We start from the raw sequence: 13556 nt of genomic DNA, 5'->3' as shown, positions 1-13556 counted from the left end.
TGTTTTTGTTTTTATTTTGCTTTGTGATTTACATTGTTCTGTCTGTTACCACTTAAAACCACTTAAATCCTACTTTTTATACTTAATAAAATCACTGTTGATTATTTATAAACTCAGTGTAAGTAATTGTTCGCTGGGGGGAAACAGCTGTGCATATCACTCTATGGGTGAATATTTGTCTTTTTACCCTGTTTAAGCTTTGGACAGAGTAAAATGGATTTATTTGGGGTTTAGATTCCATTGGGAGCTGGTTTCAGTCTAGATCTGCAGTTTTGGGGGTGTGACCGAGACCCTGGGTCTGTGTTGCAGCAGTCTAGTGTGTCTGGCTCAAGAAGGCAGGGTTCTGGAGGCCCAGGCTGACAGGGAAAATGGGCTCAGAGGATATTTCAGCACATCAGGTGACAGTCCCAATGAGGGTCTCGGTGACTGAACCCAGCATACTATGCACTTGGGTTTCATGCTTTTCCAAAAAACATAACAGACCTTGAGCAATGAGCTGTTCCAGTCTGGGTTGCTCTCAATCTCTCCTTTCAAATTTGTTCTACTGTAGATAACTAATTAAATAACCATTGGAAGAGAGATGTGAAGTTGAGAATCTCACCCACTAAGTAGTCCCCTTAGCCACCAGCTAATAGAATCATTCTCTATCTATGGCCCTCTGATGCTTCCCATGTTTTGTCCACTGATCTCAGTTGGGGCCTGGAGACCTTGTTGGAATAAAAACAAATTAATAATAATAACAATATAATAAAGAACAATACTCCCACGGGCTCTGCGAAATTACTTTGTAATGGGATGGGAATTGAATTTCCACTCTCCACAACTCAACCAATACAGAGTTAAACAGATTCAAGAATTGGTTATGAGTTTATTCATTGCTTTCCTCAGGGCATCCTTCACCTCCGTGTTCATCAGGCTGTAGATGAGGGGGTTCAACATAGGGATCACCAGTGTGTAAAACACTGAGGTCACTTTGTCTCTGTCCATGGAATAGCTGGAGGTGGGAGGTAAATACATGAAGAAGAGGGTGCCAAAAAAGAAGACCACAGAGGTCAAGTGGAAAGAGCAGGTGGAGAAAGCTTTTTGCCGGCCCTCGGCAGAGCGGATCTGCAGGATGGTGGAGATGATATAGACATAGGAGAGGAGGACAGTCACAAAGCTGCTCCCTGTAATGCAGCTCGTCAAAGCAAACATCACAATCTCATTGATGTGGGTGTCAGAACAGGAGAGCGCAAACAGTGGGAGGATGTCACAGAAGAAATGATTGATGATGTTGGAGCTGCAGAATGACAGCCGAAATGTAAAACATGTGTATATTATTGAATCCACCAACCCCACAGCGTACGCCCCAGCCACCAGCTGTTTACAAAGCTGCCTGGATATGGTGATCATATAGAGCAGCGGGTTACAGATGGCCACATAACGGTCAAACGCAATCACAGCTAGCAAGAGGCACTCAACATCTGCAAAAACGATAGATACATTTGCACAGCGCAGGCAGTGTAAGAAATGCTTTTCCTCTCAGCAAAGAAATTCAGCAGCATCTTTGGGGAAATTATCAAAGAAACGCAGAGGTCACAGAAAGACAAATTACTGAGGAAAAAGTACAGGGGGTAGGGGAGTCGGAGATCAATTGTAATTAACAAGATCATCCCCCCATTCCTCACCAGGGTAATACCACAAATCAGTAGGAACACCCCAAACAGGGGGACCTACAGCTCCGGACGATCTGTCCGTCCTGAGAGAATGAACTCAGTCACCTCTGAATGATTTCCCTCTTCCATCTCCTCCAAACAGAGATCAGGCAGCTACAGAGATGTGGGCAGGTGGATGGTGAGGAAAACCTGTCCCTTTTCTGTAATGAAGTAAGTGAAGATAAATGAAGATCAATTTCTCTATGGACATCAGTAGCTGCTCAGGGAAGGGCTTAGTTTACAGAGCCAGATGTTGACAGCTGGTCATTCCAGGTTTTCGATAAAATGCAGACACTGTGCAAATACAACCACACCCAGCTTAATCATGCCCCCCACATAAACACTCCTGTTCAATAATCCCAATAAAAACACCAATGGCTTGTGACTCTGCTGTGAGAGAATCAGTCTGAAGGGATTATTCCTTAGCTAAAGAAGGGGTGAGAGTAAAGGAGTGTCAATCTTTCCACCCTCTTTGGGCAAGGGGAGCTCTGTTGCTTGGCATGTCGGTTTGGGGTAAAGTTGCTTACCGTATTAATTCAGCTTTTTGGCATTTACTTTAGCCTGTACGAAAACCCAGCCACATAATGGGAAACCCTGGCTTCAGTGACTATGTAATTGCCTATTTTTTCCAACCAAAGAGGTCAATTCTTTAGCTGAAGGGGTCGGAGTTGGGACAAAGGCTTTCAGTGCTGGAGGTCTGGACTTTAATACTTGCCGACCACCATGGTGTGTGCGTGTAATACAGGATAATAGCACGTACCTGCTGAGAAGAGAGAGAGAGATGTGGTGCTTTTTCCCCATTAACAGAAACTGCACATTTGTAGCACTAGGGAAGTTTTATAGTGAGATTTGTGATCTATGGGACATGATTCCTGAAGCAACTGGGAATAACTGAGTTCAAATAGCTATAAAATCTAATTAATGCATTCAGTGAACCAAAGCCACCCTTGGTGTAATTCATACCCTGCGGATTAATTTGTCCCACTCTTTCCTCCTGTGTTATTATATGATGCAATTTCTACCAGAGTTACAGAGTATGAAGTTAGGGGTATATTTCATCCTGATGTTTTCAGTGCAAGCTGGGTACTGCGTAGAGCTGATCCACAAAGGGTTGTTGTTGTTTTTTGTGGAGACCAATTTTTTTTTTTTTGCAAAAAACTTAATATTTCGGCTCGGAAATACCATGGGGGTTCCTCAGATACTGCACACCACCAATCTCTTCCATGGGCCAGGTTCCCAGGCTGGATTACATTTCCCATGATGGATGATGGTCTCTACTCCTGCTGGACATCCCTGGAACAATACCAGAGCTACGGTTTAGGGAGGAGGGGAGTTTGGTATTGTCATAAATATAAAGGGAAGGCTAACCACCTTTAAATCCCTCCTGGCCAGAGGAAAAACCCTTCCACCTGTACAGAGTTAAGAATAAAAAAGGTAACCTCGCTGACACGTGACCAAAATGACCAATGAGGAGACAAGATACTTTCAAATCTGGAGTGTGTGTGTGGGGGGAAACAAAGGGCTCTCTCTGTCTGTGTGTTGCCTTTGCCGGGACCAGAGCAGGAATGCAGGTCAGAACTCCTGTAAAGGGTTAATAAGCAATCTAGTTAGATATGTGTTAGATTCTGTTTTGTTTAAATGGTTGATAAAATAAGTTGTGCTGAATGGAATGTATATTCCTGTTTTTGTGTCTTTTTGTAACTTAAGGTTTTGCCTCGAGGGATTCTCTATGTTTTTGAATCTGATTACCCTGTAAGGTATTTACCATCCTGATTTCACAGAGGTGATTCTTTTACTTTTTCTTCAATTAAAATTCTTCTTGAAAGAACCTGATTGCTTTTTTCTTGTTCTTAAGATCCAAAGGTTTGGGTCTGTGTACACCTATGCAAATTAGTGAGGATTTTTACCAAGCTGTCATAAATATAAAGGGAAGGGTAAACCCCTTTAAAATCCCTCCTGGCCAGAGGAAAAATCCTCTCACCTGTAAAGGGTTAAGAAACCAAAGGTAACCTCACTGGCACCTGACCAAAATGACCAAGGAGGAGACAAGATACTTTCAAAAGCTGGGAGGAGGGGGAAAAAACAAAGGGTCTGTGGCTGTCTGTATGCTGCTTTTGCCGGGGACAGAACAGGAATGGAGTCTTAGAACTTTTAGTAAGTAATCTAGCTAGGGATGTGTTAGATTATGATTTCTTGAAATGGCTGAGAAAAGAACTGTGCCAAAGAGAATGACTACTCCTGTCTGTGTGTCATTTTTGTAACTTAAGGTTTTGCCTAGAGGGATTCTCTATGTTTTGAATCTAATTACCCTGTAAGGTATCTACCATCTTTATTTTACAGAGCTGATTCCTTTACATCTATTAAAAGTCTTCTTGTAAGAAAACTGAATGCTTTTTTCATTGTTCTAAGATCCAAGGGGTTGGGTCTGTGGTCATCTATGCAAATTGGTGAGGATTTTTACCAAACCTTCCCCAGGAAGTGGGGTGCAAAGGTTGGGAGGATTTTGGGGTGAAAGACGTGTCCAAACTACGTTTCTCAATAAACCCAGTTAAAGTTTGGTGGTGGCCTTGGAAATTCCAAGGGCAAAAGGTAAAATAGTTTGTACCTTGGGGAAGTTTTAACCTAAGCTGGTAAAAATAAGCTTAGGGTTTTTTTCATGCAGGTCCCCACATCTGTACCCTAGAGTTCAGAGTGGGGAAGGAACCTTGACATATTTTGATGGAAAGCTTATAGTTTCCAGGGAAAAGATAATTTCATGGAAAAAAGAGTTGAATGGAAAATCCAATTTCCCATCAAAAACACTTGTGAAGAAAAATTTTCAACCAGCCTCAGCAACAAATTTGGAATCAAAGGAACAGAATGTTAGATACAGGTGAAACATACTTATTTTTTGCAGCTGTAGCTGATATCTTCTCATTCATTCATGGTTTCAGAATCACCTCATTCTCCTGGCCCCAATAGGTGGAATGTAAAACCTGTAAGAGATGTAAGAGTACTCCAGATATCTAGCTATTTATAGCATGAAAATCATAGAATATCAGGGTTGGAAGGGACCCCTGAAGGTCATCTAGTCCAACCCCCTGCTCGAAGCAGGACCAATTCCCAGTTAAATCATCCCAGCCAGGGCTTTGTCAAGCCTGACCTTAAAAACCTCTAAGGAAGGAGATTCTACCACCTCCCTAGGTAACGCATTCCAGTGTTTCACCACCCTCTTAGTGAAAAAGTTTTTCCTAATATCCAATCTAAACCTCCCCCACTGCAACTTGAGACCATTACTCCTCGTTCTGTCATCTGCTACCATTGAGAACAGTCTAGAGCCATCCTCTTTGGAACCCCCTTTCAGGTAGTTGAAAGCAGCTATCAAATCCCCCCTCATTCTTCTCTTCTACTGGATAAAGAATCCCAGCTCCCTCAGCCTCTCCTCATAAGTCATGTGTTCTAGACCTCTAATCATTTTTGTTGCCCTTCGCTGGACTCTCTCCAATTTATCCACATCCTTCTTGTAGTGTGGGGCCCAAAATTGGACACAGTACTCCAGATGAGGCCTCACCAATGTCGAATAGAGGGGAACGATCATGTCCCTCGATCTGCTCGCTATGCCCCTACTTATACATCCCAAAATGCCATCGGCCTTCTTGGCAACAAGGGCACACTGCTGACTCATATCCAGCTTCTCGTCCACTGTCACCTCTAGGTCCTTTTCCGCAGAACTGTTGCCTAGCCATTCGGTCCCTAGTCTGTAGCGGTGCATTGGATTCTTCCATCCTAAGTGCAGGACCCTGCACTTATCCTTATTGAACCTCATCAGATTTCTTTTGGCCCAATCCTCCAATTTGTCTAGGTCCTTCTGTATCCTATCCCTCCCCTCCAGCGTATCTACCACTCCTCCCAGTTTAGTATCATCCGCAAATTTGCTGAGAGTGCAATCCACACCATCCTCCAGATCATTTATGAAGATATTGAACAAAACCGGCCCCAGGACTGACCCTTGGGGCACTCCACTTGATACCGGCTGCCAACTAGACATGGAGCCATTGATCACTACCCGTTGAGCCCGACAATCTAGCCAGCTTTCTACCCACCTTATAGTGCATTCATCCAGCCCATACTTCCTTAACTTGCTGACAAGAATACTGTGGGAGACCGTGTCAAAAGCTTTGCTAAAGTCTAGAAACAATACATCCACTGCTTTCCCTTCATCCACAGAACCAGTAATCTCATCATAAAAGGCAATTAGATTAGTCAGGCATGACCTTCCCTTGGTGAATCCATGCTGGCTGTTCCTGATCACTTTCCTCTCATGCAAGTGCTTCAGGATTGATTCTTTGAGGACCTGCTCCATGATTTTTCCAGGGACTGAGGTGAGGCTGACTGGCCTGTAGTTCCCAGGATCCTCCTTCTTCCCTTTTTTTAAAGATTGGCACTACATTAGCCATATTCAGAAGCATATTTTCATAAAGCACAAGGATTTCAATGTCACACATAGCTTTCCCCAGCACTGAACAGAAGGGGAATTGAACCCGGATTTCCCACCTCACAGGTGAACATCCCAACTATTTGGCTAAAAATTACAAAGGCAAGGACCACCACCGCCTCCTACTGTGGCTATGTTGCTACCAGTATCAAAATCCTCCCCCCCCCCTCCCCACACACACATTATTTTGGGACAAAACTTTTAGGAGTATTTGAAACACACTTGTTAATAGTTTCAGGTCAATTAAAAAAGTATTTGTTTTTGACAATAAATGACTAGTCCAGAAGAAATTCATTCATTTTGAGACACCTTTGCATCCCAATGGTGGCAAATTACTTAAAGAGACATTTGGAGAGATGACCAACAAATTAAGTGGATTACAGTCACCTCCATTTTGTATTGTGTTAAAATGACCTCACAGGAGAAAGAGCGATCCAGGTCAGCTTATTTTCTGGCCGTGTTCCATTTAAAAAAGGAAAGACATGGCAACCACATTAATTGCATGCACTGTGGACACCCGTTTTTTGTAGGAGAAAAGATGCTCCAGGGAGCAAATCTCAAATCATCAAAGCCATTTTTAACCTCTGCCGCCCAAGGAAGCAGCTGCAGAGGTATTAAGGGTAACGTTGGTGTGGTTAGCAAACAGGGAAAGATTTGACTCGATGTCTGATTTTAGGGATCTGAGCTGGTACTGCTTCCGTCCTCAACAGCTTTACAAGGGAGGGAGAAGACTAATGGAAAAGGAGAGAAAAAAAGCTTGAAGAGGAAGGGGGAAAACTCCCCATCAATTCTGGGAATGTCTATACTAAAGCCATTACATTGACTCAGCTATGGTGTGCAGCAATGCCGTCGTGTAGATGCTTTTCACATTGACAGAAGGGTTTTTCCTTCAATGTAGTTAATCCACGTCTCTGAGAGGCAGTAGCAAGGTCAATGGAAAAGTTAAACTGAGGGTCAGTACAAGCTAACTGCCTCGCACAGGGTGTGAAAAGTTTCCCCACACTGTGTGATGGAGCTGTGTTGATCTATTTTTTAAGCCTAAACCAGGCCTCAAAAAAGCTGTCCATGGAAAAAACCAGTTGGGAAATCTAGTCCTATCTCCCTGCCAGGGCAGCAGAATCCCCTTCGGTTCTTTTTGTTCAGGTGAGTTGGAAATATTGCAGCTGTCCCAGCTTCCCCGTAGAGATTCTTCTGCATTCTGACTGAGCTCAGTGTCAGGCTGTGTGTGTGTGTGTGTGTTTGGTGTGCAGTGGGCACTGTGTGTGTGCATGTGGTGGGGGGTACAGCGGAGCTGAATATGAAGTGCAGGCAGGTTTGAGTCCTTTGCCCTGCCCAGTGCTCAGGCTGGCGTCCCCCCTCCTCCCAGTGCAGGGCTCCTTGTGAGATCATAGAATAATTGGACTTGAAGGGCCCTCAAGAGGTCATCTATTCCCCTCCCCTGCACTCACAGCACAATTGAGTATTATCCAGACCATCCCTGACAAGTGTTTCTCAAACCTGCTCTTAAAAATCTCCAGTGGTGGAGATTACATAACCTTACTGGGAACGTTATACCAGTGCTTAGCAACCCTCACTGTTGAGATGTTTTTCCTAATGCCGAACCTAAACCGCCCTTGGTGCAATTAAAGTCCATCAGTTCTTGTGCTGTCCTCCTGCCCCGCCCTCCCCCTGGCCCTCGCCCACACACACACACATTGTTTTGCAATGTTATTCCTAAACTCTGTGTGACGGGTTGGGTCACAGAAACCCCAACCTGATGTCCTGAGATGTGAAATTGAACATCTCACCCTCTAGGTGGATGCCCCTAGCCATCAGCTTATAAAATCATTCTCTCTTTCTGGACCTGTGAGTCTTCCTCGAGTTTTGTCCACTGATCTCAGCTGGGGCCTGCAGAACTTGTTGGAATATCAACAAATAAGTAATGATAATAATATAATAATGAGCAATACTACCATGAGCTCTCCGAATTACATTGCAATGGGCTGGGAATGGAATTCACCTGTTTCCACTCCCCATCACTAAACCAATACACAGTTAAACAGAATTAAGAATTGGTTAGGAGTTTATTCATTGCTTTCCTCAGGGCATCCTTCACCTCCTTGTTCCTCAGGCTGTAGATGAGGGGGTTCAACATAGGGATCACCACCGTGTAAAACACGGAGGTCACTTTGTCTCTGTCCATGGAATAGCTGGAGGTGGGACGTAAATACATGAAGAGGAGGGTGCCAAAAAGCAGAACCACAGCGGTCAAGTGGAAACTGCAGGTGGAGAAGACTTTGCGCCGGCCCTCGGCTGAGCGGATCTGCAGGATGGTGGAGATGATATAGACATAGGAGAGGAGGACAGTCACAAAGCTGCTCACTGTAATGCAGCTCATGAAAGCAAACGTCACAATCTCATTGATGTGGGTGTCAGAACAGGAGAGCACCAACAGTGGGAGGATGTCACAGAAGAAATGATTGATGATGTTGGAGCTGCAGAATGACAGCCAAAATGTACAACACGTGTAAATCATTGAATCCACCACCCCCACAGCGTACACCCCAGCCACCAGCCGTTTACAAAGCTGCCGGGACATGGTGACCGTATAGAGCAGCGGGTTACAGATGGCCACATAACGGTCATACGCCATCACAGCTAGCAAGAGGCACTCAACATCTGCAAAAATGATAGAGAGATGCATTTGCACAGTACAGGCAGTGTAAGAAATGCTTTTCCTCTCAGCTAAGAAATTCAGCAGCATCTTAGGGGAAATTATCAAGGAAATGCAGAGATCACAGAAAGACAAATTACTGAGGAAAAAGTACATGGGGGTGTGGAGTCGGGGATCAATTGTGATTAACAAGATCATCCCCCCATTCCCCACCAGGGTGATACCATAAATCAGTAGGAACACCCAAAACAGGGGGACCTGCAGCTCCGGACGATCTGTCAGTCCTGAGAGAATGAACTCATTCACCTCCGAGTGATTTCCCTCTTCCATCTCCTTCAAACAGAGATCAGGCAGCTACAAAGATTTGGGCAGGTGAATGGTGCGAAAACCTGTCCCTTCACTATAATGAAGTAAGTGAAGCTAAATGGAGATCAGTTTCTTAATGGGCATCAGTATCCACTCCGGGAAGGGCTAAGACCACAGAGCCAGATGTTCACAGCTGGTCATTCCAGGTGTTCGATGAAATGCACACGCTGTGCAAACACAATGATACGCAGGTTAATCATGCCCCCCCACACAAACACTGCTGTTCACTAATCCTCAACAGAAAACAGTGACTTGTGACTCTGCTGTGAGAAAATCAATCTGAAGGGATTATTCCTTATCTAAAGAAGGGGTGAGAGTAAAAGAGTGTCAATCTTTCCACCCTCTTTGGGCAAGGGGAGCTCTGTGCCTTGGCATGTCCATTTGGGGTAAAGTTGCTCACTGTGCTTATTAAGCTTTTTGGCATTTACTTGAGCCTGTACGAAAACCCAGAGACATCATGGGAAGCCCTGGCTTCAGTGACTAGGTAATTGCCTATTTTTTTCAACCCAGGAGGTCTCTCCTTTAGCTGAAGGGGTCGGAGTTGGGCCTGAGGCTTTTAGAGCTGGAGGTCTGGAATTCAATACCTGCTGATCCCCATGGTGTCTGCGTGTGTGTGTGACTGTAATACAGGACAATAGCACATACCTGCTGAGATGAGAGAGAGAGAGATGTGCTGGTGTTTCCCCATTGAAAGAAACTGCCAATTTGGAGAATTCGGGAAGGTTTATACCGAGATGTGTGATCTATGGCAGATGATTCCTGAAGCAACTGGGAATACCTGAGCTCAGAGAGCCATAACACCTAATTACCTAATACACCTAAAACACCTAATAACACATTCAGTGAACCAAAGCCACATTCAGTGTAATTCGTGCCCTGGGGATTAATTTGGCCCACTCCTTCCTCCTGTGTTATTAAATGATGCAATTTCTACCAGAATCACACAGTATGCGGTTAGGGGTATATTTCATCCTGCTGCTTTCAGTGCAAGCCGGTTACTGCATAGAGCTGATACACAAAGGTTGTTTGTGGAGACCGAAATCTTTTTGCTAAAAACTGAATATTTCGTCTCAGAAATACCATGGGGGTGCATCCGATACCACACACCACCAATATCTTCCTTGGCTAGGCTCCCAGGCTGGGCTACATCCCCCATGATGCATGATGGTCTCTCCTCTTGTTGAACTGCCCTGGAGCATCACAAGAGACCCATAGCCATGGTTTAGGGAGCAGGGGAGTTTGGTATTTTGATGGAATGCTTATAATTTCTGGGAAAAAGATAATTTCTTTGAAAAAAATAGTTAAATGGAAAATTCAATTTCCCATCAAAAAAATGTCTCAAGAAAAATTTTCAACCAGTCTTAGCAAAAAGTTTGGTGTCAAAGGAACAGTAAGTTAGATACAGGTGAAATGTACTAATTGTTTGCAGGTGTAGCTGATATCTTCTCAGTTATTCCTGGTTTCAGAATAACCTCATTGTCCTGGCCCCAACAAGTGGAAAGTAAAACCTGTAAGACACGTAAGAGTACTCCAGATTATTGAGCTAGTTATGGCATGCCAATCACCATGGTATCCTATGTCCTTCCCTTGCTAGGTTACTTCCCAAAATAGGAAAGATAGATTCACTCTTTTTTGCCTGACGAAGACCACACGGTGACCAGAGGAGCTCAGGACGAGACCACAGTGTGCTCCAGATTTCTGTAGTTCACAAAACTATCCCTCTTGCTTGCGCATTATCTGCACATGGAGTGCAGCTTTAAGATGTTAAAAAATCTATGAGTCAGCTAGAAATAGTCATCCTCTCATCGCAAACATTAATACAATATTTTTGATAATGTATGTGGTGTTATAAGATAGCACTGCATCATGTTATTAATACATGTTCCAAAGTGCTTCCTTTATCCCTTCCAATGCATTGAATCAATGGGGAGGCAGAGTGAGAGAGAGGTGTCTTGGGTTGTCTTGCAAACTGGTCTGTCTTGAACAAATAAATGTGTTCTCTGCTTAACTTTGTATCTAAACAGTAACCAGAGTATTCAAACAGGAAGGGAAACAAAGGATGCCCAAAAAGGTGAGGAAAAAGAAGTAGGGAACATCCTTCTACATAGACAATTTTTCTTCCAGTAACTAGGTGGAAATGTTTCTCAAAGGGGGAAAGGACTATAAAAAGAAGTGGCAGACATCCCAAGGCACTGCTCTCTCTCTGTTTCTATGCCTTCCCATTTATTCACTACATCTGAAGGGATAAAGGAAGCAGCCATTGGACTGGGGGAGGGTTCCTGACTGAAGAAATTTGGTCAGTAAGACTGCTGAATGCATGTGGTGAGGAAAATTTCACTTTGAATTTCACATAATTTGTTAACTTGGGCACAAGTTGCATTCTAGTTTTATGTTTCTTGTAACCATGTCTGACTTCTATGCCTCCCTATTTGTAGTCACTTAAAATCTATCTTTGTGGTCAATAAACTTTCTTTTATTGTTTTATCTAGTCCAGTGTGTTTAAATAGAAGTGTCTGAGAAACTAAGTTGCATGTATCTTAGTGTTGCGAAAGAAATACTGTATACTATAACTTGTGTCGTCCAGGAGAGTACTGGGAAGCACGGGTCATACATTTCTGGAGGAATATCTAAGACTGGGGAGTGTGTTGGGGTCCCTCTGCAGTATAATCAAGGGTGGTGAGAGCCTGAGTGTAACCCAACAATTCCTGGCCAGGCTGCAGTTAAACTCACACATGCTCAGGGTGTGATTAGCATGCTAGACAGTTGTTTGTGAGTGGCCCAAGTGGAAACCACTTTATCAAGGTTTTGCAAGGTTGTAGGCAGGTGTGACACAGCTGCTGATTAGTCTGGGTTGGACCCTGGTATGTCACCAACCTAGAAAATATCCCAGTAACACCAAGGATGTGGTGCTGACTGACAGTAGTGTTCGATTGACAAGAAAGGGTGAGATCACCACAGGGATGGGCCCATGCACTGATCCATGGCTGCAGATGCACAAGGAAATTGTGGTCATCACCTACCCGGAAGGAGATCCCTGGCAGGCCCAGTGATGACTCTTCCCTTCTTCACTGTGGTAGCAGAAATTATCCTGAATGGGTGTGCAGGCTTGGCTGGTATTATCAGTGCTTCATGGCATGTTGGTACACCCTTCTCCTAAGTGCTACCCCCTTCTCTGTATTCCAGGTCTCTGCCCAGGAAACTCTATGCCCCGACTTCCTCTAGGAGTCAAGTTCATAACGCATCCTCCTGGATTCTCTGCCTCCTGTCACCCCAAGGTGCTTGGGGCAGTCATCAGTGAAAATGCCAAGGTCAGGGCAGGCTTCAAAAAGGAGGATATTCCCCAGACTGTTTTTTAACACTCAAGATGTCTGCAGCATCTCTGCAGATGCTGCTACAAAAAATCTCCGAGCAGGCCAGTTCCATCCCAATTCTTTTGTTAATTTTATTTATTTTCTCTCATGTATAGTCTGTGCAACAGAGTGTGACATTACACCCCATCTCAGCTTGCTTTTGGATTCAATGTTATCAGCTGCTTAGAGACTTTGTCTCAAAAGGACACAATTAACTTCTAATGTTTAACTTTTGCTTTTAAACACACATTGATTTGAAAAGGAAAACACAACCCATTTTGGCTTCCCTTTGGCAAAGTGACCGTTGATTACACAGAGCCACCTTAAGACTTAGTGTGGGACACTGACAACAGCTTTTATCTGCTATTTGTTACCAAAACAGATTGAAAATCTTTTTCCATTTTTCTGGCTTTGACTGTCCTGCTGCAGCCACAACTTTGGTCTTTATTTAAAAACATTTTAAATCTTGTAAAGCATTAAGTCACCTTCAGGATTAAATGCTAAATACCAAAATTAAACAACCCTAGTTTCTTTTGTCTGGCAAAAGTATTTTTTGGTTTTACAATTTTAAAACAACACCAATTTATCTTAAACTTATAAAACAAAGACTGCACACACCGGGAGTGTTTTTTTCCCTAATTTGCCTAACTTGTTCATAGTTTGACTGGATTATTCACAGAAATTCTTCCCGAGAAATGTGCCCTTTCTTCAAAGGAATGGCTGCAAAGAAACCAAGGATTTTTTTTATAACACCTTCTTTTAACATTTGTACAAAGTTTCACTGCTTAATTTCCTCCAGTAACTACAGAGTTAACCTCTCACTTTCTTTCTTTTAACTTCCCCTACTGTGGTTGCCTGTTTGTCTGGGCCCAATCCTTTTTTTTCTTTCTTGTTGCATTATTTCTTTCCATGGGCACAAGCATTGTTTCACTACCAATTTAGGAAGGAAGGTGGGCTTTTTGACTAACGCCCCTTTTATTTATTTATACACACATTTATTTCTCATATCTAGATGCATC

The 13556-nt window shown here is 43.5% G+C and overlaps 1 protein-coding gene and 1 pseudogene across 1 annotated transcript; both read right to left on the bottom strand.

The window, feature by feature from the left end:
* Nucleotides 1-849: 849 nt before the first annotated feature.
* Nucleotides 850-1784, bottom strand: LOC140912767 (olfactory receptor 8U9-like; annotated as a pseudogene).
* A 6428-nt stretch (nucleotides 1785-8212) lies between these two features.
* LOC140913766 (olfactory receptor 8U3-like) lies at nucleotides 8213-9169 on the bottom strand. Its single transcript, XM_073350565.2, has one exon. It carries the CDS (start codon nucleotides 9149-9151, stop codon nucleotides 8213-8215), a length of 939 nt encoding a protein of 312 aa, XP_073206666.1. The 5' UTR covers nucleotides 9152-9169.
* Nucleotides 9170-13556: the final 4387 nt, after the last annotated feature.

The sequence above is a fragment of the Lepidochelys kempii genome, chromosome 6 (genome assembly GCF_965140285.1).
Source record: "Lepidochelys kempii isolate rLepKem1 chromosome 6, rLepKem1.hap1, whole genome shotgun sequence".
NCBI lineage: Eukaryota > Metazoa > Chordata > Testudines > Cheloniidae > Lepidochelys > Lepidochelys kempii.
The sequence above is the reverse complement of the archived record's forward strand: the minus strand, read 5'-3'. Positions and strand labels throughout refer to the sequence as shown.

What these genes read in the sequence shown, in the direction of transcription:
- LOC140913766 (XM_073350565.2), bottom strand. Translation starts at nt 9,151, where the DNA reads ATGGAAGAGGGAAATCACTCGGAGGTGAATGAGTTCATTCTCTCAGGA.